Source organism: Ovis aries, chromosome 14, assembly GCF_016772045.2.
Source record: "Ovis aries strain OAR_USU_Benz2616 breed Rambouillet chromosome 14, ARS-UI_Ramb_v3.0, whole genome shotgun sequence".
NCBI lineage: Eukaryota > Metazoa > Chordata > Mammalia > Artiodactyla > Bovidae > Ovis > Ovis aries.
In genome coordinates, this window is record NC_056067.1 from 61258569 (window position 1) to 61284868 (window position 26300).

A 26300-nucleotide genomic window follows, 5' to 3' on the forward strand; every position below is an offset into this window, starting at 1 on the left:
GCAGCACTTTCACAGCATCATCTTTCAGGATTTGAAATAGCTCAACTGGAATTCCATCACCTCCACTAGCTTTTTTTGTATATATACTTATACATATATAATTTATATGTTTATATAATTATATAGCTTTTAATAAAAAATAAAACTTGTCATCGAAATGTGAAAGTGACTCGGTCATCTCTGACACTTTGCAAGCCCATGGACGATAGAGTCCATAGAATTCTCCAGGCCAGAATACAGAAGGGGTAGCCTTTCCCTTCTCCAAGGGATCTTCCCAAGCCAGGAATCCACCCGGGGTCTCCTGCATTGCAGGCGGATTCTTTATCAACTGAGCTATCACGGAAGCCCTGCCATAGAGCAGGCCTCTAAATTAGACTACAATCGGGGTGTCCCTGGTGGTTCAGATAGTAAAGAATCTACCTGAGATGCAGGAGACCCATATTCAATCCCAGGGTCAGGAAGATCCCCTGGAGTAGAAATGGCAACCCACTCCAGTATTCTGGCCTGGAGAATTCCATGGACAGAGGAACATGGCGGGCTATAGTCCATGGGGTCACAAAGAGTTAGACATGACTGGACATGACTGAAGATGACTGAATGGCTAATACTTTCTCCTTCTTTCAGTATATCTACATTTTATTAGATGCATAAAATTTACCCGTACTCCCTATTGACTTAATAGTAACTATTTGAAGATAAACAGAAATTTGCTACCCAAATAATATATTTAGAAATGCTATGAAACTTAAAATTAAATGACAAGGCATGGCAACATATACGTATACATGTATATTTTATTTTAAAACATAACCACTTTTGTAAAATACATTAATATCATTGTAATTAAATACAGTTATTTTATAGATCAAGTAAAGTTCACAAAAAAGGACAGAAACAGTATGGACCTAACAGAAGCAGAAGATATTAAGCGGTGGCAAGCATACACAGAAGAACTATGCAAAAGAGATCTTAATGACTCAAATATCCACAATGGTGTGATCAGTCACCTAGATCCAGACATCCTGGAGTGCAACCTCAAGTGAGCCTTAGGAAGCATCACTTACAAAGCTAGAGGTTTTGGAATCCTAGCTGAGCTATTTCAAATCCTAAAATATGATGCTACACTCAATGTGCCAGCAAATTTGGAAAACTCAGCCCTGGCCACAGGACTGGAAAAGGTCTGTTTTCATTCCAATCTCAAAGAAAAGCAATGCCAAAGAATGGTCAAACTGAAGCACAGTTGTTGCACTCATCTCACATGCTAGCAAAGTAGTGCTCTGAATTCTCCAAGCCAGGTTTCAATAGTATGTGAACCAAGAACTTCCATATGTTCAAGCTCGATTTAGAAAAGGCAAAGGAACCAAAAGAGCACTTTGCCAATATCCCTTGGATCATAGAAAAAAGAAACAGAGTTCCAGAAAAACATCTACTTCTGCTTCATTGACTATGTAAAAGCATTTGTGTGGATCAAAAGAAACTGGAAAATTATTAAAAAGATGGGAAAGCCAGAACACCTTAGCAGTCTCCTGAAAAATCAGTATGCAGGTCAAGAAGCAACAGTTAGAGCTGGAGATGGAACAACAGACTGGTTCCACATTTTGAAAGGAGTACATCAAGGCTGTATGTTCACATCTTGCTTATTTAACTTAAATACAGAATGAAAGTGAAAGTGAAGTCGCTCAGTCGTGCCCGACTCTTTGCGACCCCATAGATAGTAGGCTGCACGAAGCTCCTCCGTCCATGGGATTTTCAAGGCAAGAGTACTGGAGTGGGTTGCCATTTCTTTCTCCAGGGAATCTTCCCAACCCAGGGATCTAACCCAGGTCTCTCACATTGTTGACAGACGCTTTACTGTCTGAGCCACAAGGAGACCAGGGACGTCCTGCGAAATGCGTGGCTGGATGAGGCACAAACTGGAATCACGATTTCTGGGGAAAATAACAATAACCTCTGATATGCAGATGACACCACCTTTAGGGCAGAAAGTAAAGAGGAATTAAAGAGTCTCTTGATGAAAGTGAAAGAGGAGAGTGAAAAAGCTGGTTTCAAACTCAACATTCAATAAAGATCATTCAGTAAAGATCAAACCATTCATCAAAGATTCAATGAAGATCATGAAACCTGGTCCCATCATTTCATGGTAAATAGATAGAGAAACAATGGAAACAATGACAGACTTTATTTTCTTGGGCTCCAAAATCACTATAGATATTGACTGCAGTCATGAAATTAAAAGATCTTTGTTCCTTGGAAGAAAAGCAATAACCAACCTAGAGAGCATATTAAAAATCAGAGTCATTACTTTACTAACATAGGTCTGTATCATCAGAGCTATGGTTTTTCCAGGAGTCATGTATAGATGTGAGAGTTAGACCATAAAGAAAACTGAGCACTGAAGAATTGATGCTTTTCAACTGTGGTGTTGGAGAAGATTCTCAACAGTCCCTTGGACAGCAAGGAGATCATAAGTCAATCCTAAAGGAAATCAGTCCTGAATATTCATTGGAAAGACTGATACTGAAGCTGAAGCTCCAATACTTTTGGCCACCTGATACAAAGAACTGACTTATTGGAAAAGACCCTGATGCTGGGAAAGATTGAAGGGAGGAAGAGAAGGGGATGACAGAGGATGAAATGGTTGGATGGCATCACTGACTCAATGGACTCCAGTTTAAGCAAACACTGGGAGTTGGTGATGGACAGGGAAGTGTGGCGTGCTGCAATCCATGGGGTTGCAAAGAGTCGGTCACAACTGAGCAACTGAACTGAACTGAATTAAGTTGGAGAAGGAAATCGCACCCACTCCAGTGTTCTTACCTGGAGAATCCCAGGAACAGGGGAGCCTTTTGGGCTGCAGTCTATGCGGTCGCAGAGTCAGACACCACTGAAGCAACTTAGCAGCAGCAGCAGAACTAAGTTCTAATTTCCACCTTTTTTATAAAAAGGCTTTAATGTTTACAAATCTGTAAACTGTATTAGCCTCACTGCTACTTAGGGTTCAATGAAAATACCCATCCTGGCAAAAATTTTGAGGTACATAAAGGTATATTATATAGATGACTTTTATTTATTTTTATAATTTCATGTATGTTTTACCAAGATTTTAAAAAACTTTGATTTACTTGGTATGTACAAAGGTGGGAAGATAGTCACCATTATTCTAATTCATTTGTTGAAAAAAAAATCATCTTTTCACTACTGATTTGTAATGCAGTATTTATCCTCCTTCCCACCATTATACTGAAATTATCAATTCACATCCACCTATTTCTACTTGATTATCAAACTTTCATTTATTGTAACTAAATGATGTGCTTTAATAATTTTTTTACTCTTATCTTTACCCTGTGTGAACTTAAAAATCATCTTGTGTAGTTTAAAATATAATCATGGTATATTTATTGATATTACACTTGTTTGTTCCTTACCCAGAGATCGAACACTGGTCTCCTGTTTGGCAGTGGACTCTTTACCAATGAAACAACAGGGCATGACTTTTAAATCCTCATGATTTTAAGTTTTTTCACTGTTACACATTCAAATATCGGACACTTGTTTTACAGGAAGAAATATAAATAATTCCTTTTCAGTGGGATCTAAGGTAAATGAAGAATACTTAAGAGTATCAATTCCAGTTGATATGGTACAGCGTTCTGCCTCATCTTCTCATGCAGGATTCTCTGGCTCAGAAGATGATCAGTTCCTGAGATTAACAGAATGGCCTCCAAGAATTCGGCAATAGGAGTGATCTCTTTATTGCAGACTATGGCAGGGATTATAGGGAGTTTCTGTCTTGTTTACCATTTTCTCTCCCTTTATTTCACAGGAGGCAAATGTCGGTCTACAGATTGGATTCTCAAGCATGTGACTCTAGCCAAACTCTTAGTTGTTCATTTGAAAGGAATTCCTGAAACACTGGCAGCTTTGGGGTTGAAACAGTTCATCAGTGAGATTTGGATGCACACTTGCTTTTTATGTTCAGAGTCAGCAGGGATGTGTCCATTGGCACCATCTTCCTCTTGAGTGTCTTTCAGATGATCATCGTTCCCAGTGACTCCAGGTGGGCAGAGCTTAAGAGCAAAGCTCCCAAATATGTGGGCACCTTCAGTATCCTCTGCTGGATCTTCAGCATGATTCTCAGTATTTTGGTTTCATTTTATATGACTGCCAAGTGGAACAACACAATCAACACAAACAATATAGATCATGGCTACTGTTACTTGTGGTGTGCTGCCCCAAGGCCACAGATGTGAAGCTTTGTACCAAGAACACAGAAGTGGAGCTCAGAATCAAGGACACTTTCAAAGCTGACTGAGCCCCTTTGTAGCCTTTTCAAAAGCACACTGATAGTCATTACCAAGCTTCCCGACTCCCAGTGGGGCACAGATGCCCACTCCATTAAGCACCCTATAGTGCCCCAACCAATCACCTAACGTCAACCATCCAGCAGCAATTTTGCTTTGAGGCTGTAAAAATTGGCTATTAGCCCATGGAAACTCTCAGCATCCCCTGGTCTGTCCAGATGTGGGCCCACTGCACTCTCAGTGCCTGCTTTATCTCTGCTCTTTGTTTTCCATTAACTCACTCCTTTCTGAAATGCCCTGTGTCTGGACATTCTTTTCTAACCTGCACTCAGACTGCCTCAACACTTATGGCTGATTGACAATGTTGTACAGCAGAAACGAAAACAGCGCAGTAACAATCTAGAAGGGTGGGATGGGGAGGGACATGGGAGGGAGGCTCAGAAGGGAGGGGCGGGTGTACCTATGGCTGATTCTTGTTCATGTTTGACAGAAAACAACAGAATTCTGTAAAGCAATTACCCTTCAATTGAAAAATTTTAAAAAGACAAAAAAACTCAAAAACAAAAAATATATACATCTCAAAAGGAAAAAAAAAAAATCCCTGTTTTTACAAAAAACTGTGAAACAACTGCCCGGTGGATACAAATCTGCCAGCAAGTGCAGGGGACATGGGTTTGAACCCTGGCCCAGGAATATTCCACATGCTGCAGGACACCTTAGCCTGTGCGCCACAACTACTGAGCCTGTGTGCTGCAACTACTGACATCTAGAGCCGTGCTGCACAGAAAAGGCCACTGCAATGAGAAGCCCATGCGCCACAACTAGAGGAAGCCTGCACACAGCCACAGACCAAAGTTTAAAATTAAAAAAATCAGAGACAAAAATAACTCAATCAAAAATTGGGCCAAGACCTCATATCTCCAAAGAAGACATTTAGATGGGCAAGAGGCAAATGAAAGACACTCAGCATCCCTAATTATTAAGAAATTGAAAACAAAACTACCATGAGGTATCACCTCATTCCAGTCAGAATAACCATTATCAAAATGCCCGCTAATGATATAATAAAGGCTGAAGAGGCTATGGAGATCAGGGAACCTCCTACATGACTGAAGGGAATGGAAGCTGGTGCAGTGACTAGAGAGGACAGTGTGGAAATTCCTTAACAAACGTAACCTCCTGACAGTTAAGAAAATAAAGTCCATGAAGAGTCGACAAAAGAGATTAGTTGACAACTCTGTAAGTTCTTCGTAAATCATCTGCAATGCTGAGATTCTCACTTTTGATCTATCATTACCAAATTCTTTAAATAAATATGCACTGATACACCTACACTGACACATTCTCTATTACTTTTCTCACTGCTAATGTGTGTACCTTCAGATCTTTATGTATTGCAATCAATGTATGTCAAAGGCATGAGAAAACAGTTCCTTTAAGCCCAGATGAGAGACATGCTGAGAATTTCACATGGCATAAAATTTTATGAATCTTAGTTCAGAATTTTACAATCATGCTTTTAAATTATTCTTCCTGTGACTTTGTTAAATTTACATTTGCTAAAATGACCCCATGGAAAGTCTTAGTTCAACAGAAGAAGAAAGGAAAATTGAAGCCAGTGAGTTTATGAGAGAACTCACAGCAAGCATTGAGGGATGCTGTGGGAGGTCGAGGCTAGAGCCAGGCCCAGACAGTGCCAGTACGTGGGGCTCAAGCTTATAAATGACCCTGGGTGAAATGCTCTGGGCTCCGCAGACTGAAGGTGGATTGGTCCCAGACCAAGACGAGCAGGATTCTGGTGAGCTCTGTGAGGGTGTCATTGAAGGGGGCCTGTGAAGTAGACCCTGGGGTTGAGTAAGACTGCTGATCAGAGTCTTAACACTTCATTCATTATAATCAATTGAAACACTAGAAGCCATTCACTTTTATTAATAATCATGTATTAATGTCACACAAGGTTGAAATCAAGCATTTCACAATCCACAGTATGCTGCTGCTGCTGCTGCTGCTGCTGCTAAGTTGCTTCAGTCATGTCCGACTGTGTTCATGGTCTACATATTGCTGAAGCCTGGCTTGGAGAATTTTGAGTATTACTGTACTAGTGTGTGAGATGAGTGCAATTGTGTGGTAGTTTGAGCTTTCTTTGGTATTGCCTTTCTTTGGGTTTGGAATGAAAACTGACCTTTTCCAGTCCTGTGGCCACTGCTGAGTTTTCCAAATGTGCTCACATATTGAGTGCACCACTTTCACAGCATCATCTTTCAGGACTTGAAATAGCTCAACTGGAATTCCATCACCTCCACTAGCTTTGTTCATAGTGATGCTTTCTAAGGCCCACTTGACTTCACATTCCAGGATGTCTGGCTCTAGGTGAGTGACCACACCATCGTGATTATATGGGTCATGAAGGCTTTTTTTGCACAGTTCTTCTGTGTATTCTTGCCACCTCTTCTTAATATCTTCTGCTTCTGTTAGGTCCATACCATTTCTGTCCTTTATTGAGCCCTTCTTTGCATGAAATATTCCCTTGGTATCTCTAATTTTCTTGATGAGATCTCGAGTCTTTCCATTTTGTTGTTTTCCTCTATTTCTTTGCATTGATCGCTGAGGAAGGCTTTCTTATCTCTTCTTGCTATTCTTTGGAACTCTGCATTCAGATGCTTGTATCTTTCCTTTTCTCCTTTGCTTTTCACTTCTCTTCTTTTCACAGCTATTTGTAAGGCCTCCCCAGAGAGCCATTTTGCTATTTTACATTTTTTTTCCCATGGGGATGGTCTTGACCCCTGTCTCCTGTACAATGTCGCAAATCTCCGTCCATAGTTCATCAGGCACTCTATCAATCTAGTTCCTTAAATCTATTTCTCACTTCCACGGTATAATCATAAGGGATTTGATTTAGGTCATACCTGAGTGGTCTAGTGGTTTGCCCTACTTTCTTCAATTTAAGTCTGAATTTGGCAATAAGGAGTTCATAATCAGCTACAGTCAGTTCCCAGTCTTGTTTTTGCTGACTGTATAGAGCTTCTCCATCTTGGCTGCAGAGAATAAAATCATCTGATTTTGGTGTTGACCATCTGGTGATGTCCATGTGTAGTCTTTTCTTGTGTTGTTGGAAGAGGGTGTTTGCTATGACCAGTGTGTTCTCTTGGCAAAACTCTATTAATCTTTCCTGATTCATTCTGTACTCCAAAGCTAAATTTCCCTGTTACTCCAGGTGTTTCTTGACTTCCTACTTTTGCATTCTAGTCCCCTATAATGAAAAGGACATCTTTTTTGAGTGTTAGTTTTAAAAGGTCTCAAAGGTCTTCATAGAACCATTCAACTTTAGCTTCTTCAGCATTACTGGTTGGGGCATAGACTTGGATTACTGTGATATTGAATGGTTTTGGAAACGAACAGAGATCATTCTGTCGTTTTTGAGATTGCATCCAACTACTGCATTTTGGACTCTTTTGTTGACCATGATGGCTACTCCATTTCTTCTAAGGGATTCCTGCCCACAGTAGTAGATATAATGGTCATCTGAGTTAAATTCACTCATTCTAGTCCATTTTAGTTCGCTGATTCCTAGAATGTCGACGTTCACTTTTGCCATCTCCTGTTTGACCACATCCAATTTACCTTGATTCATGGACCTAACATTCCAGGTTCCTATGCAATATTGATCTTTCCAGGATCGGACCTTGCTTCTATCACCAGTCACATCCACAACTGGGTTTTTTTTTGTTTTTTTTTTTTTTGCTTTGGCTCCATCCCTTCATTCTTTCTGGAGTTATTTCTCCACTGATCTCCAGTAGCATTTTGGGCACCTACCGACCTGGGGAGTTACTCTTTCAGTAGCCTATCAATTCTTCAGTGCTCAGCTTTCTATATAATCCAACTCTTACATCCCTACATGACTACTGGACAAACCATACCTTTGACTATACGGACCTTTGTAGGCAAAGTAATATCTCTGCTTTTTAATATGCTGTCTACGTTGGTCATAACTTTTCTTCCAAGGAATAAATATCCTTAAATTACATGGCTGCAGTCACCATCTGCAGTGATTTTGGAACCCGAAAAAATAAAGTCTGTCACTGTTTCCATTGTTTCCCATCTATTTGCCAAGAAGTGATGGGACCAGATGCCATGATCTTAGTTTTCTGAATGTTGAGTTTTAAGCCAACTTTTTCACTCTCCTCTTTGAGTTTCATCAAGAGGCTCTTTAGCTCTTCTTCACTTTCTGCCCGAAGGATCGTGTTATCTGCATATCTGAGATTGCTGGTATTTCTCCCACCAATCTTGATTCCAGCTTGTGCTTCATGCAGTCCAGCATTTCTCATGATGTACTCTGCATATGAGTTAAATAAGCAGGGTGACCCATGCTTAAGCTGGGGCCAAGAGCAGTGCCAATAAAAGGATCACACAAGAGCTTGCTGGAGCATGAAAGGTGACACACAGAGCACACGCCAAGGTGAACATTCTGAAAGGAGCAATACTCAGTGGCTTCTCTCCCAGTGGGTGTGTGCCAATCCTACCAGCCTCACATCACAGATGAGAAACACAGATAAGAAACAGATCTGGGGCTCTGTTCCACTGACCAGGGAGCAGGTATCACCACAGAGAGGGCAGTGAAAACCACAGAGCAATGGGGAAGTTCCCCTCCATATCCAGGGCAAGCTCGACAATCTAATGATTACTTCTTGCTTTTAGTCATCTTAAGTGGAGACAACAGACATTTTCACAAATCCTAGGCTCCTGATAATCCTTTAATCCACTTCTTTTCAAACATGTTTCTGAGAATGTTCTATTAGATGCTTCAATCTAAAACTCATAGATGATAGTGACAGAAAACTAATCAGAAACTGAAGACACATAAGACAGTGTCTGAGGAAGTGGATTACAAATAAGATAAACTTAATAAACTGCTCATTCTTAAGAAATTAAATAAGAAGAAAGCCTTTTTAAAATATGGTAGAAACACAAGGATGTGTACTCATAGCTATGTGGAGACCAAAGTGGGACAGAAATCAATAGAATGGGGAAGACTGGAGATCTCTTCAAGAAAATTGATATACCAAGGCAACTTTTCATACAAAGATGGGCACAATAAAGGACATATATAGTATGGACCTAACAGAAGTGGAAAACATTAAGAAAAAGGGAGAAGAATACACAGAAGAGATATACAAAAAACATCTTAATGACCAATATAACCAGGATGGTGTGATGACTCAGCTAGAGACAGACATCCTACAGTCTGAAGTCAAGTGGGCCATGGGAAGGATCACTATGAACGGAAGTGATAGAATTCCAGTTGAGCTGTTTTCAAGTCCTAAAAGATGATGTTGCTAAAGTGCTGCACTCAATATGCCATCTAATTTGGAAAACTCAGCTGTGCCCACAGGACTGGAAAAGGTCAGTTTTCATTCCAATCCCAAAGAAAGGCAATGCCAAAGAATGATCAAACTACTGCACAGCTGCACTCATTTCACATGCTACCAAAGTAAGGTTCAAAATTCTCCAAGCATGGCATCAACAGTATGTGAACTGAGAACTTCCAGATGTTCAAGCTGGATTTAGAAAAGGCGGAGGAACCAGAGATTAAATTGCCAACATCCTTTGAATCATAGAAAAAGCAAGAGAGTTCCAGATAAACATCTATTTATGCTTTATTGACTACACCACAGCTTTTGATGGTGTAGATCAAAACAAAGAGTGGAAAATTCTTAATAAGTTGGGAATATCAGACCACCTTACCTGCCTCCTGACAAATCTGAATACAAGTCAAGAAAAAACAGTACTGGACATTTTACAACGGACTAGTTCCAAATTGGGAAAGGAATCTGTAAAGACTGCCCATCGTCACCCTGCTTATTCAACTTATATGCAGAGTACCTCATGCAGGAGACCTTGGTTCGGTCCCTGGGTTGGGAAGATCCCCTGCAGAAGGGAAGGGCTACCCACACCAGTATTCTGGCCTAAAGAATTCCATGGATTGTATAGTCCATAGGATCACGAAGAGTTGGTCAGAACTGAGTAACTTTCACTTTCACTTTATATCATGTGAAATGTCAGGCTTGAAGAAGTACAAACAGGAATCAAGACTGCAGGGAGAATTATCATTAACCACAGGTATACAGATGACACCACCCTATTGGCAGAAAGCAAAGAGGAACTGAGGAGTTTCTTGATGAAACTGAAAGAAAGGAGTGAGAAAGTTGGCATCAAACTCAGCATTCAAAAAACCAAGATCATGGCATCCGGTCCCATCACTTCATGGCAAATAGACGGGAAAACAATCAAAACAGTGACAGACTTGCTTTTCTTGGGCTCCAAAATCACTACAGATGTTGACTTCAACCATGAAAGTAGAAAACGCTTGCTCCTTGGAAGGAAAGCTATGAGCAGTGTGAAAGTGAAAGTGAAGTCGCTCAGTCTTGTCCGACTCTGTGGGACCAGTGGACTGTAGCCCACCAAGCTCCTCCGTCCATGGGATTCTCCAGGCAAGAATACTGGAGTGGGTTGCCGTTTCCTTCTCCCAGGGATCTTCCCGACCCAGGGATCGAACCCAGGTCTCCCAAATTGCAGGCAGACGCTTTAACCTCTGCACCACCAGGGAAGCCCATGAGCAATGTAGACAGCACAATAAAAAATATAGACATTACTTTCCAGACAAACGTCTGTCTAGTCAAAGCTATGGTTTTTCCAGTAGTCATGTATGGATATGAGAGTTCAACTATAAAGAAGGCTGAGCATCGAGGAATTGATGCTTTTGAACTGTGGTATTGGAGAAGACTCTTGAGAGTCTCTTAGACTGCAAGGAGATCTCCACTCCAATCTAAAGGAAATCATCCTGAATATTCATTGAAAGGACTGATGCTGAAGCTGAAGCTCCAATACTTTGACAATCTGATGCGAAGAACTGATGCACTGGGAAAACATCCTGATGCTGGGTAAGACTGAGGGCAGGAGGAGAAGCAGACAACAGAGGATGAGATCTTTGGATGGCATCACTGATGGACATGAGTTTGAGCAGGGTCTGGGAGTTGGTGATGGACAGGGAAGCCTGGTGTGCTGTAGTCCATGGGGTCCCAAAGAGTTGGACATGACTGAGCGGCTGAACTGAACTGACTGATAGGTATAATTGATTCTCTTTGCGATACAGTAGTACAAAATTTTAAAACAGCTATATTCCAATTAGAAATTTTTAAACTGATTTCTTTATATAATCTAGAATTTGTTATAGCTTGAATCAACTGTTAATAATATGGTAGAAAATGTGCTAAGCATTTATGCCAGTTTATTTTAAAATTCTATGAGGTAATTGAATATTTAAATATTTTAGCATTTTAGAATTGGGGGAAATACACTTAAGATATTTAATATGAGATCATATAAGGAAAAGAGAAACTTTGAAGTCAACCTGAGATGTGCATTCTTCACTTTCGGGAGATTTTGCTTTCTGTAGTGAAAAAACTATTTGAGTTTGAAATTTATTTAGAAAGTCCTATCTCTAGCTCCCAGTGGATAGGAAGTTATAAATCAGAATACACAAAACTGTCCCCAGTATTCCTAGAAATTTAGCAGTTTGTCTACCACTTCACTCACACATTTTTGGCTAGAGGTAAAAAGAAACTTTAAAAGGACTGTCATACAGTTACTCAAAATGGGCACAGTTTTCCTAGGACCCCCAAGAAATGGAAGAGCAGCCAATGAATGCAGTTTCTCACAAGCCAAGAGGAGACTTTTAGTTCACACTGTGATGAAGGAAAGTAATCACTGGAGATGAATTTATGAATGATTTAAGAGACAGAATAGGGCAGGTGATACATTTCTATGACAGCAGTGGACACAAACCCAGGTTTTCCAAAATCATTTCCACTGAAGATGATCTTCCAAAACCACCTGATGAAGGATGACTTCCTCACTACTTCTTGGACCTCTTATTTGAGTCATCATCTCCATCCATTCATTGATATATGGCTGTTGTCTCCATTCTGCTTATATTCCTGGGATTGTTCAATTGCTCCAGAAAGGTAATCAGGTCCAGCTTATAGCCCACAAGACCTGTTCATCAGAGAAAGGAATATTTGTGTTGTCAGAGATTCATCAGTGTCTAATCCAATATGTATTCAGTTGAGATGAGAATGCAAGTGAGAATGTTAATACAGCCCGGAAAATGAATTCCCCAAAATCTTTATTCAAATCACCTATTTAACACTAAGAAACACATAACATCAGATCCTGAGATACTGATCAAGTACTGTGAAGGCAAAGTAAGTGTGTAATTGTGAAATTAAGAAAAGATGTGACTATTTAATACTACAGAGCTTATACAGTTACCACTAACCTAGAATGCAGTGATAGGTTACAGTGAAGGGTGTCAGATTCATGATCTCCAAACAAGAAGATTTAACTTTGGGACCAGGGACCAGGCACCAGGGTTGATCACTCAAGAGCATTTGTGTAACAGAGTTTTATTAAAGTGAAAAAGGGCCAGTGAAGCTTCTGACGTAGACATCAGAAGAGGGTGGAGAGTGCCCCCCCCCCCCTTGCTAGTCTAAGCAAGGAAGCTATATACTTTTTAAATCAGTAATTACAATAAATCAAAAGAATGTCTGAAGGTTGTAAAAATTTTAACAGACCCACTCCGACAATTTACATTTGAGAATAACAGGATTAGAACTTAACAATAGGGAGATCCTACCAGACCTAGACCCCTTTATTGACTATGCCAAAGCCTATGACCGTGTGGATCACAACAAACTTGGAAATTCTTCAGGAGATGGGGACACCAGACCACCTGACCTGCCTCTGGAGAAATCTGAATGCAGGTCAAGAAGCAAATTAGAACTGGACATGGGACAACACACTGGTCCCAAATTGGGAAAGGAATACTCAAGGCTGTATATTTTCACCCTGCTTATTTAACTTATATGCACAGTACATCATGAAAAATGCTGGGCTATATGAAGCACAAGCTAGAGTCAAGATTGCCAGGAAAATTATTCATAACCTCAGATATGCAGATGACACCGCCCTTATGGCAGAAAGTGAAGAAGAACTAAGGACCCTCTCGATGAAACTGAAAGAGGAAACCACTACAATATTGTAAAGTAATTAGCCTCTAATTAAAATAAATAAATTTAAAAACTACTATGTATAAAATAGATAAATACCTGGATATATTGTATACCATAGGGAATTATTCCCATTGTCTTGTGATAACTTTTAATGGGGTATAATTTGTAAAATACTGAATCACTATGGAATATACCTGAAACTAATATAATATTGTACATCAACTATACTTAAATTAAGAAAAGAATTGAGGACAAAATGAATATAAGAGACACTTTTTTCTTTTTCTTGGAAGAAGAGCTCAACTCAATGTAAAGAAAGGTTCTTCTTTCTTGAAAAAAATAAAAAGAAACTGAAAGAAGAGAGTGAAAAAGTTGGCTTAAAACTCAACATTCAGAAAACTAAGAACATTGCATCTGGTCCCATCACTTCTTGGCAAATAGTTGGGGAAGCAATCTAAGCAGTGATAGACTTTATTTTGGGGTGGGAGGGGGGGCGCTCCAAAATCACTGCAGATGGTGACTGCAGCCATGAAAATAAAAGATGCTTGCTCCTTGGAAGAAAAGGTATGACCAACCTAGACAGCGTATTAAAAAGCAAAGACATTACTTTGCCAACAAAGGTCTATCTAATCAAAGACATGGTTTTTCCAGTAGTCATGTATGGATATGAGAGTTGAACTACAAAGAAAGCTGAATACCAAAGAATTGATGCTTTTAAACTGTGGTGTTGGAAAAGTCTTTTGGAAGTCTCTTAGACTGTAAGGATATCCAACCAGTCCATCCTAAAGGAAATCAGTTCTGAATATGCATTGGAAGGACTGATGCTGAAGCTGAAACTCCAATACTTTGGAGAGCTGATGCAGAGATCTGACTCATTTGAAAAGACCGTGATGCTAGGAAAGATTGAAGGTGGGAGGAGAAGGGGATGACAGAGGATGAGATGGTTGGATGGCATCACTGACTCAATGGACATGAGTTTGAGGAAACTCCAGGAGTTGGTGGTGAACAGGGAGGCCTGGTGTGCTGTGGTCCATTGGGTCACAAATAGGACTGAGCGACTGAACTGAACTGAATCAGACCCACTCCTATAATATAAATTCTAAGATATCAGGATAAGCCAGAAGGTTTTCAGGAAGGAGAAAGAGTCCTCAAGCAGGATACGTTGTTGTTATATAATCCCTAGTACAGAGTTTAAACCGAGTTGTTTGTTGTTTAATCATCAGTTCTGGGATTAAAGAAAAAGTCATGTGTCTAAGACACATAAAGACAATAAAAAGTCATTTTACGTGTCTGAGACAAAGGAATGTAGAGGGGAAAAAAGGTGTTTCTCCTTTCCTCCTCCTTTAGAATTCCAGACCCCTATCTCCTCTTCAAGAGTCCCAGACACCCCCACCCCTCCTCCTCGGGGACCCCAGACTTCTTATCAACCTGCCTAGGAACTGATTGTCACAGGAGGAGGCAGAGTACATCAAGGAAGAAAAAGCTTACCAGCATAATGAATTATCCTGAAGCCTTAATTTCTAAACTCACACATACCCATTTCCCCTAAAGGAGAGATTTCAAACTATTGTGGGAATCAGAAAATTTCAGAAACATTCTAGAAATGATGGAACCAAAACCCAGTGGGTAGATAAGGGATTCTGGAAGGAAGCTGTCATCACCCAAGCAGGCCAGGTTCCTATATCTAACAAAATGTCCCTGTACAATGCCCGTTGAAAATTTTCTGAAAAACTCTGGACCAGTGAGTTGAGTCACTGGGCTACCCGGCTGGCTAAGTGGTAAAGCATCTGCCTGCCAATGCTGGAGATGCAGCTTCAGTCTCGGGGTGGAGAGAATCCCGGGGAGGAGGAAATGGCAACCCATTGCAGAATTCTTACCCGGAAAATCCCATGGACAGAAGAGTGTTGGTTCTATGTATAATGGCACTTTCAAACTCTATTTTAAATATCTAAATTGCATTCAAGTGCTAAGTCATCACTGCATTTCCCAACGTCCCTAAAATCCCAACACCAAACCACATCCCAGTGGGAGTGAGGATAGGAGTGACTCCCCATGCTGATCTCTCACAAAAAGAATAGTTTCAACAGTTGAAAGTCGCTGATTCATGCTGAGAATTCATCATGCTCCATAGAAAGCGAGGATGCAGACAAGGGAGAAAAGGCTCTGGGACACAAAGAAGTAGTCTAAAGGCCAGGTCTTGACTATTATAAGATGAAATGGGAAAAAATAAGATGGTAACAAATGCCTGGGAAGAAAAATTAGGAGCAGAGAGCTAAAGCCTTGCAGATTCTCATTGGGGCATATCAGGAGGAAAAGCAGACACAGCCCCAGACCCAGGACAGGACATTTACCTGAGAAGCTGCCATTTTGTCCTCTTGTCCCTCCTGCTCTAAATTCTCTGGGTATGTTATGCTGCAAACACACTTCTGAGTTTTGAGAAAATACCTTTGACAGCATCAACACAGCTCTTTAACCTGCAACCACCGCTCCTACAGACAGAAGGACCTTGAAAAGCTGAGAAGACCGACCTCTCCTGTCCTCTGTCTCAGGAGAGATTCAGGAGCAATCAATTCCTTTGTGGAGACTAGCCTGTGAACTAATTTCTTGATTATTCTCTTCCTCATAGAGAGCTGCTAATACTGCTCCCACAGACGATGTGAGATGACTGACTTTCCTGATCCAAATCCAGCTAGAGCAACCCTACTCCTTCTCCTCAGACTGACGTCGGGGCTCAGCTCTCACAAAAGGACCAGGAGCTAGGTCCTTAACCAGGGCCTCCCTTACAATCCCCTGGAGCACTTCCAACACAACACAGTGATGCTCCCAAAGGACCAACATAGAACTCTGTTGGGAGGGCACCATTGAGGTAATTTCCTGACCCTGGTTGCCAGGAGCCAGCGTGAAGAACTCCGCCCATGGCAAAGGTCATGAGGAAGAGGGCTTGGCATACTCAAAGGCGTGATCAAGCCTCAGGAAACCCCCTGTCCCCGAGCACCTACCCCCAAAACCAGAGTCTGTTTTATGCTCTCACCTACACCTCTGACTTTACGAGGAGCTCTCCCCCATAACCATTTCTCTCGGAGAAGGAGTTAACTTGCAGCTCCAGTTAATAAAAATTCCTGGGAGTGACAAGAGTGTTTCAACTTACAAACTCCTCTGGAGGTTCTCTAGCCTGCCTGAGTGGGTTCGTCCGGCCACATGTGATTGTTTACAGCCTCCTAACCGTGAGAGGCACGACATGCTTTAAACTTTCTACATACAGACTCTTTTGAAAAGTTAGAAAATATTTAAATAGTATAGTGGATTGATTAGGAATTATATTGGTGAAGGGGTTTTCATTTATTGTGCCAATAATTGCTGCTAATTCCCTGCCCTGGGTGTGACAAGGGTGTCTCAGGTCAAACCTCTCTGCTGACTAGCTTGTGTGACAGCCTCTAAACCATAAACAGCACAAAGAGTTTGGAGTACTTTGAAAGTCTTAATTAGCATAGGGCTTTTCTCAATGTTGAGTCAATGATTGCTGCCAGGCCTCCATATCCTTAGGCACCTGGGAATATATTAATCAATGTATTTGGAATATAGAAAAGGAAATATAGTAGTTTTTGATGTTAGCAATACTAGACTTTTTGAGTTAATGAATTTTCTCTTTTGTTATAAATCACTGTACTTTGTTATAAATCACTGTGTCCTTGCTATGTAAAAATGCAACTTTATCACTATCTTAAGTCTAAATAGATCTTAAGGGGAACATTGGTGAAGGGTTTTCATTTGGTAAGCCAATATTTGCTGCTAAATTTCCATATTCCTTGCCCTTATAATAAATATAACTAGCATATAGGAGAAATAAGTATTAACCTTTAAGATTAATCATGTTAAACCTTAGACTAAGTAAATTCCTTTCTTAGTTGTAACTCACTACACCCTCACCCTATAGGAATGCAACTTTATTTGGAGGGTGGCGCCTGGTTTCAGAAAAAAATCACCCCTGGAAAAAATAAGTTTTCTGGTTAACTGACCGTTATCAGAAAGGGCCATAAAATGTCAGCAGGCCTCATGGCCAGAAGATGATGTAAAACACATAAGACCTTTGCATAATTTTATATGAAGCACCTGATTGTGACAAGGGTCAGGTCTGCTGACCCCCACGTGACTCTGTATTCATCCTTATGTATAACAAAAGGTATATAAACAAACCTAAAAAATAAAGAAATTGGATCAGTTTCTGGAAAGACTGATTCCCCCATGTCGTTTTCTTCCCTTCTGGCTGAATTCCCATCTGGTACGTGGGTACTCACCAAGCCTACTAACTTTGCCTGGGCTTCTAAGATCGGACCAGGGAGGCCTCAGTGCCTCCTCTCCTTCGGGAGAATGGAAAGACGCCTGTGGCCTACGTAGGTGGTGATTGGTATGCCACGTAAATCAAGTTATTCAGCCTCTTTTTCTTCACTAATTTTCCTACTACACTATCCGTTTCTAATCTCTATATATATCTGTAATTAAATAAGTTTTTTCCTAGGACGCCGATTCCATCCCCACCTTCAAATTACCCTGGATCCACCAGGGCTGGACCCCGACAACTGGTAACGTGACCTTGATGGGAAACCAGATGGAAACCACTTGGCTAACGATTATTTCTGAACCATCTCAATGAATACAAATCCCTGGTGGTCAGGTCCCCACTCCAAGAAGTTATCAATCTGCAGGTCTACAGTGTGGCCGTTAATGGAGTCATCAGCAAATCCCATTTTTTTCGGATGTTTCTTCCCCCAAACAAACGTTCAGGAGTCCTGAGCTCAAAGCCTCACACTCACCACACCTAAGACCTCTCTGTAGGGGAGGATTTAGGGCAGGAATTTCTGAGAGAGGTAAAGCTAGAATCAGGCAGAGAAAACAGGAGAACGTGCAGTTCAGCTTTGCAGTTACCCTGAGTGAAGTGGAAAAGAAATGCAAAAAAGGAAAATGGCTGTCTGGGGAGGCCTTACAAATAGCTGTGAAAAGAAGAGAAGTGAAAAGCAAAGGAGAAAAAAAAAAAAAAAAGATACAAGCATCTGAATACAGAGTTCAAAGAATAGCAAGAAGAGATAAAAAAGCCTTCCTCAATGATCAATGCAAAGAAATAGAAAAAAACAACAGAATGGGAAAGACTAGAGATCTCTTCAAGAAAATTAGAGATACCAAGGGGACATTGCATGCAAAGATGGGCTCGATAAAGGATAGAAATGGTATGGACGTAACAGAAGAAGATATTAAGAAGAGGTGGCAAGTATACAAAGAAGAACTGTATAAAAAAGATCTTCACGACCAAGATAATCACGATGGTGTGATCACTCACCTAGAGCCAGACATCCTGGAATGTGAAATCAAGTGGGCCTTAGAAAGCATCACTATGAACAAAGCTAGTGGAGGCGATGGCATTCCAGTGGAGCTATTTCAAATCCTGAAAGATGATGCTGTGAAAGTGCTGCACTCAATATGTCAGCAAATTTGGAAAACTCAGCAGTGGCCACAGGACTGGAAAAGGTCAATTTTCATTCCAATCCCAATGAAAGGCAATGCCAAAGAATACTCAAACTACCACACAATTCCACTCATCTCACACGCTAGTAATGCTCAAAATTCTCCAAGCCAAGCTTCAGCAATACGTGAACTGTGAACTTCCAGATGTTCAAGCTGGTTTTAGAAAAGGCAGAGGAACCAGAGATCAAATAGCCAACATCCGCTGGATCATAGAAAAAACAAGAGAGTTCCAGAAAAACATTTATATCTGCTTTATTGACTATGCCAAAGTCTTTTACTGTGTGGATCACAATAAACTGTGGAAAATTCTGAAAGAGATGGGAATTGCAGACCACCTGACCTGCCTCTTGAGAAACCTATATGCAGGTCAGGAAGCAACAGTTAGAACTGGACATGGAACAACAGACTGGTTCCAAATAGGAAAAGGAATATGGCAAGGCTGTATACTGTCACCCTGCTTATTTAACTTCTATGCAGAGTACATCATGAGAAATGCTGGGCTGGAAGAAGCACAAGCTGGAATCAAGATTGCCAGGAGAAATATCGATAACCTCAGATATGCAGATGACACCACCCTTATGGCAGAAAGTGAAGAGGAACTAAAAAGCCTCTTGATGAAAATGAAAGAGGAGAGTGAATAAGTTGGCTTAAAGCTCAACATTCAGAATACAAAGATCATGGCATCTGGTCCCATCATTTTATGGGAAGTAGATGGGGAAACAGTGGAAAGTGTCAGACTTTATTTTTTTGGGCTCCAAAGTCACTGCAGATGGTGACTGCAGCCATGAAATTAAAAGACGCTTACTCCTTGGAAGAAAAGTTATGACCAACCGAGATAGCATATGCAAAAGCAGAGACATTGCTTTGCCAACAAAGGTCCGTCTAGTCAAGGCTATAGTTTTTCCAGTGGTCATGTATGGATGTGAGAGTTGGACTGTGAAGAAAGCTGGGCACCGAAGAATTGATGCTTTTGAACTGTGGTGTTGGAGAAGACTCTTGAGAGTCCCTTGGACTGCAAGGAGATCCAACCCGTCCATTCTGAAGATCAGCCCTGGGATTTCTTCGGAGGGAATGATGCTCAAGCTGAAACTCCAGTACTTTGGCCACCTCATGAGAAGAGTTGACTCATTGGAAAAGACTCTGATGCTGGGAGGGATTGGGGGCAGGAGGAGAAGGGGATGACAGAGGATGAGATGGCTGGATGGCATCACTGACTCGATGGACGTGAGTCTGAGTGGACTCCGAGAGTTGGTGATGGACAGGGAGGCCTGGCGTGCTGTGACTCATGGGGTCGCAAACAGTCGGACACGACTGAGCAACTGAACTGAAATGAACTGGGTGAAGTGCCTCGGGCTTCCTAGGCTGAGTGTGGATTAATCCATTCAAACCAAGATGAGGATTCTGGTAAGCACAGTGACAGAATTGAAAGGTTGCTTCTGCTGCTAAGTCACTTCAGTCGTGGCCGACTCTGTGTGACCCCATAGATGGCAGCCCACCAGGCTCTCCCGTTCCTGGGATTCTCCAGGCAAGAACACTGGAGTGGGTTGTCATTCCCCTCTCCAAGGCATGAAAGGTTGCTGCTCAACCACAAAAGATGCCTGGATTTTTGGCCTCCTGTGGAAAAGAATTCAATCTGGGGCCAGAGATGAGGCTTGATCACTCAGAGCTTTTGTGTAATAAAGTTTTATTAAAGTATAAAAGAGATAGAGAAAGCTTCTGACCTAGACATCAGAAGGGGGCAGAAAGAGTGCCCCCTCACTAGTATTAGCAAAGGAGTTATATACTTTTAATTAATTAGTTATTACAGTCAATCAAAAGAATGTTTGGAGGTTGTAAAGACCTCACTAGAATGACTCCCATACTTTACATTTTTAGACCACAGGATTAGCCACAAGGTTGTTCCCCCCCCCCCCCCCCCCCCCACCCCGCCCTGAGAGACTGTCCTCAAGCAGGAGAATTTGTTACATAATGCTAAGAAATGTAGAGGGCAAAAAAAAGTACTTCCTCCTTGAGAATTCCAGACTCCTCTCTCCTTGGGAATCCCCAGACTTAGCAGCCTGCCCAGAAATTGATTCTCTCAGTGTGATTGAAGGGGGTCCTGTGAACAGACTCTGGGGTTCAGCAAGACTGCTGATCTCAGGAAGGTGGTCACCTAGTGCAGGGGCTCACAGGACTGGCTGGTGTAAGCTCAAGGACCTGCAGGCTGCCTGCTCCCCAGACAAATGCTGAGGCAGCAATAGCATGGAGTAGTTTAGGGAAACTGTCTACAATAATTTGTATAATCTTTCTTATTAGAATCATCCCAGTGTCCAAGTAGTTACAAAATGGGAGAGGAGCTACAACACAGAAATGATGGAATATATCTGAAGTTATGAGAAATTTAAAGCTAGTGAGTAAACTAATTTACACATATGCCATCTCTCTGTGTTACCAAATAGTTCATTGTGGTCTCCTCACTACAACCTTAAATAAGGTGGGTGAGGTTACTCTTGGTGGTGGGTTAACATTTCATTCATTATAATCAACCGAAACACTAAAAGCCATTCACTTTTATTAATAACCATGTATTAATTTCACACATATTTGAAACAAAACCTTTTACAAGCCACGGTATAATCCACGATTAAATACAGATAAAAAGTACGGAGAAAAATATTCATTTTTTGATATAATGATGTGAGATTTGTAATTTTTACAGCTTACCAAACAAAGCCTAGGAAGCACTACGCAAGCATGATATACACTAATTCCATGCCTTTTCCAGGAAGAGTTTCTTACGTTTCTAGGTTATTGCTGTCTTTATTTCACGATTGTTAAGTAATAATCATGACTTGTGTTGATATCATAAAGATACATCAATATTGCAGTGAACTGTCATCGTGTTCTTCTTACAAATAAAGGATATTACTATTGAAACCTTACAACCAACTTCTGTCCTACTTTAATACATGGAAAGATACCTCCATTTAATACCTCCATTTAGATGTTCATTGTCCATTTTACAGTATGGTATCCTTCATGTTTTAATGGAGAATAGATAGAAATGGTTGCAACACATATAAAAAGGCTAATCTTTAGTAAACCATCAAAGACCTATGTTTGCAAACACACTAGAAACAAAGCATAGTATGGATTATTTGACTGCTGAATTACGTTCACTTCAAATAACCTCAAATCACGTCATTATTAACAAGCATACACACATAGCTAAGAATTGTAACTCTCTAAAGCAGAGACATTACTTTGCCAACAAAGGTCTGTCTAGTCAAGGCTATAGTTTTTCCCGCGGTTGTGTATGTATGTGAGAGTTAGGCTGTGAGAAAGCTGAGCACTGAAGAATTGATGCTTTTGTACTGTGGTGTTGGAGATGACTCTTGAGAGTCCCCTGGGCTGCAAGGAGATCCAACCACTCCATTCTAAAGGAGATCAGCCCTGGGATTTCCTTGGAGGGAATGATGCTGAAGCTACTTTGGCCACCTCATGCAAAGAGTTGACTCATTGGAAAAGACTCTGATGCTGGGAGGGATTGGGGGCAGGAGGAGAAGGGGACGACAGAGGATGAGATGGCTGGATGGCATCATGGAACTCGATGGACATGAGTCTGAGTGAACTCCGGGAGTTGGTGATGGACAGGGAGGCCTGGCGTGCTGCGATTCATGGGGTCGCAAAGAGTTGGACATGACTGAGCGACTGAACTGAACCATTAACCTTCATGTCACAATTCATGGTAATATATCCATTTTCTATGTGTTTTAACTATGAAGTACTCCCTGCAGTCATTCTCCTTCAGAGAAACTTCTGAAAACAAAATTGATGAAATGACTTCTAGTATGCAATCTCTGATATTTACTTCAATTTAACTTTTGATTAAATAACTTTCAACATATTTGTTACATCATTTCCATAGGTTTCTTGTATAAACTCTTGTGGTTTTTGATGCATGTTTAGGGCAAACCTCTTCCATCACTTGTTCCATTACTAGGGTTAAGTGTGTGTTCTCAGATGTTTAGTGAGATTACTACTATGACTAAAGGCTTTGCCACATTCTGTACATTTATAAGGTCTCTCTCCAGTATGAATTCGCTGATGCTGAGTAAGATGTGCGCACTGAATAAAGGCCTTGCTACATTCTTTACATTTATAAGGTCTCTCCCCAGAATGAATTCGCTGATGTGTAGTAAGAACTGAGTACTGATGAAAGGCTTTGTTACATTCTTTACATTTATAAGGCTTCTCTCCAGTATGAATTTGCTGATGTCGAGTAAGATTTGAGCACTGAATAAAGGCTTTGTCACATTCTTTACATTTATAAGGTCTCTCCCCAGAATGAATTCGCTGATGTCCAGTAAGAAGTGAGAGACGATGAAAGGCTTTGTTACATTCTTTACATTTATAAGGCTTCTCTCCAGTATGAATTCGCTGATGATAGGTTAGCTGTGAGTAACAGATAAAGGCTTTGCTACATTCTGTACATCTATAAGGTCTCTCTCCAGTATGAATTTGCTGATGATAGGTGAGATGTGAGTAACAGACAAAGGCTTTGCTACATTCTGTACATTTATAAGGTTTCTCTCCAGTATGAATTCGCAGATGTTGAGTAAGATGTGAGTTGTAAGTAAAGGCTTTGCCACATTCTGTACATTTATAAGGTCTCTCTCCAGTGTGAATTCTCTGATGTTTAGTAAGAAGTGAGTGAAGGTTAAACACTTTGCTACATTCTGTACATTTGAAAGGTTTCCTTCCTGTATGAATTTTGTTATGTCTACTTAGATGGCATGACTTACTAAACACTTTCCCACATATCTTACACTGGTTTTCTTTCTGTGGATTCTGAATAGTGTGCTGTTGAATAAGTTCTGAAGACTGATTAGAAACCTGACCATATTCACGACAAATCCTGTCTTCAGGACAAGTAGTCTTATCTAGAGAAAAACCTGACATTTGATCAAAGGTATTTCTACATTTACTACTTTTAGAATCCTTGTCTGAAGATTCGGGCCCCTGATGTTTCATAAGGTTTGCATCTCCTTCAACTGTATACCCAGTTTCATTGCCTGAATACCTTCTCACTCCACCATAAATATTCTTGTAATTATTGGAATTGGAGCTCTTACTTAAGGCATGACTCATTTTATTACACATAGAAAGTTGTTGTGTCTTAACCATATCACAATATGTACTGAACAATAATGGTTGGATTGTGTCTGTTCCATTATCATCACCATGATACATCTTGGAATGCAGAGAAAATATCTGTTGGGGGAAGACAAATGACCCCCTGCTCATGGATCCCTCAAATTGATTAGATTGTGAGTTTGCCCACTCATTGTTAAATTGTACGTGTTCAGACATGCTTGAATGTATGTTTAGTCGAGGCCTACGTTCAGAATTGTCTGAATGAGTATCTGCAGTAGAGACTAGATTACCTTTCAGACTTTCCACGTTTCCTTTCAGAGAACATGTATGTTTCAAAAGACGATGGAAATCTTTTCTTAAACAATTACACTTCTCGGCAGATGTTGAAGACTGAAGTTGGTCATTTTCCCAATTTGACTCACGTTGTTCCTTTCTTCTTCCAGTGATGTTAGCATTATGTGTAACTGTTTCCATTTCTTTATGTCCATATAAACATCCTCTCTGTCTTTCATATACCCTTGTATATTCCCAGTCTTTCAGAAATATTTGATCTAGTCCTAGGTTTCCTTTTGGGAATACATCTTCTAACGCTGCATTCTTTGGCATCAAATCCTGGGTGTCTTGTGGAGACATAGCTGAAAGATACCAAATAAAAAGTAATTTTCCCTGCTATTCTCAGTGAATATCTTTAAAAGATTTAGAAAAAATTGATGACCATTAGCTAGTTTAAAAATAAAACAGAGACGGAAGGATCAAGATGCCAGAGGCTTAGGCAGATGTGAAGCTCATCTCTTTCTCCATAAATGAATGAGAAATGAAACAATTCTCACAGAGCCCAGCTGAACACTAGCAGAGGCCCTTGGAAATCTGAAAGGACAAGAAAGACTCCTGCTGAGCCAGGTAGGACAAAAGAAAGAAGAAGGAAAAGGAAGAAGAGAGGAAGTGGATTCAGGCCTGCAACCCTGTGGGGAGATGAACCTGAGGCGAGGTCTCCGTATCGGGGGAAGCCCCTCTCTGGGGGAGCTCAGTTTGGACAGAAGGAGAGCCTCATTCTCTGTGACAAGAGAACACCAGCATGTGGCAGCAGGACAGAGTGAGAGCTGCACACAGGGTACTGACGCCAGCACTGCCCACCCAGCCTTAAAGGCATGTCCATCAATGAAGAAAAGAGCTGCATGCCGAAATGTGGGGTTTGGAGAGCAGACCCAGGCAGTGGACTGCTGTTGGTGATGAGGAAACATCCTGAAGGGATGGGAGTAAGGGAGGAGCTCTGAAAACGGGATGCTTGTGGTGGAAGCCTAAATCACAAGAGAGCAGAGTGCCGTTGGTGAATGATGCCCAAAGAAGAAGCCCACTGCATCCCTTGTCCCTTGTGCTGGCCCCTGCTTGACAGGGACTACGAAGACCCCCACCCACATAGGTCTTTAGAGCCCCCAGTCATGGCCTCCCCCATTGACCTCATCCACAATCAGCAGACTCCTGTGCTCTGGGTAGCCTCAGGAGCAGACACCTGTGAGTTGGCCATAGGCACAGATGGAGCTGAAAGCACACGTGAACCCCAAGGATAAAGAAGAAAAGCTGAAAACTCTCCTTGAAGCAACACAAGCCAGGGTCGTACACCCACGACTGGCTTTATAACCTCAGCCCCTACAGAGCATCTGAATCAAATACCAGGGCTCTCTCATTCATGGCAGGAATAGCTTTAGCAGCTGTAGACTTTGTGGACTCCTACACAAGGGAGCTGGGCCAGGACAGAGCCTGAGCTGCCCCGCAGCACCACAGCGGGCCAGCCCCATGCTCAATGCAATCCCAGGACCTGACTTCACTGAATCTATGCTGGTGACCTTGTGAAAACAACAGCTGAGAGACACTAGGGCCATGTGCCATCATGCCCATGGTTAAGGTGGGGACAACAGCAGTGCCAACACTACATAGCATAGGAGCTTGCAGAATGCATGAGGGGGCACCAGAGCACACCCTGAGGTGAACATCCCCAGAGGAGTAATACTCAGTGACTTCTCTCCCAGTGGGTGTGCTCCATCCCACCTGCCTCGCACCACAGATCAGAATCACAGTGAAGACTCAGATCTGGGGTCTCTATTCCACCAAGCAGCGCGCAGGCCCCACCAGAGAGAGGGCAGTAACAACCACAGAACAATGGGAAAACAGCCCTGAATATCCCCGGCAGGCTCTGGTCAAGGTTAACAGCAATCAAAGCACAGATCAAGAGAGGATAAGGGCACAAACCTCTGGACCAACCTCACCCACCAAGGTG

General features: G+C 41.4%; 1 protein-coding gene across 12 annotated transcripts in view; it reads right to left on the bottom strand.

Annotated features, from left to right (window-relative positions):
• Nucleotides 1-776: 776 nt before the first annotated feature.
• The window catches only part of LOC101111046 (zinc finger protein 724-like), a 44178-nt gene continuing 18654 nt past the window's right edge, over nt 777-26300 (bottom strand). For 9 of the 12 annotated variants that reach the window (XM_042231221.2, XM_027978708.3, XM_042231218.2 and 6 more), the window contains one exon: nt 21424-24660. In XM_042231221.2, the coding sequence (XP_042087155.1) occupies nt 22874-24660 (1787 nt within the window). In that variant the 3' untranslated portion in view covers nt 21424-22873. Of the gene's footprint in view, nt 12357-21423; nt 24661-26300 lie in introns of those variants that run through there. The other 3 variants (XM_042231224.2, XM_042231222.2, XR_006056003.2) reach the window with 3 other exon arrangements.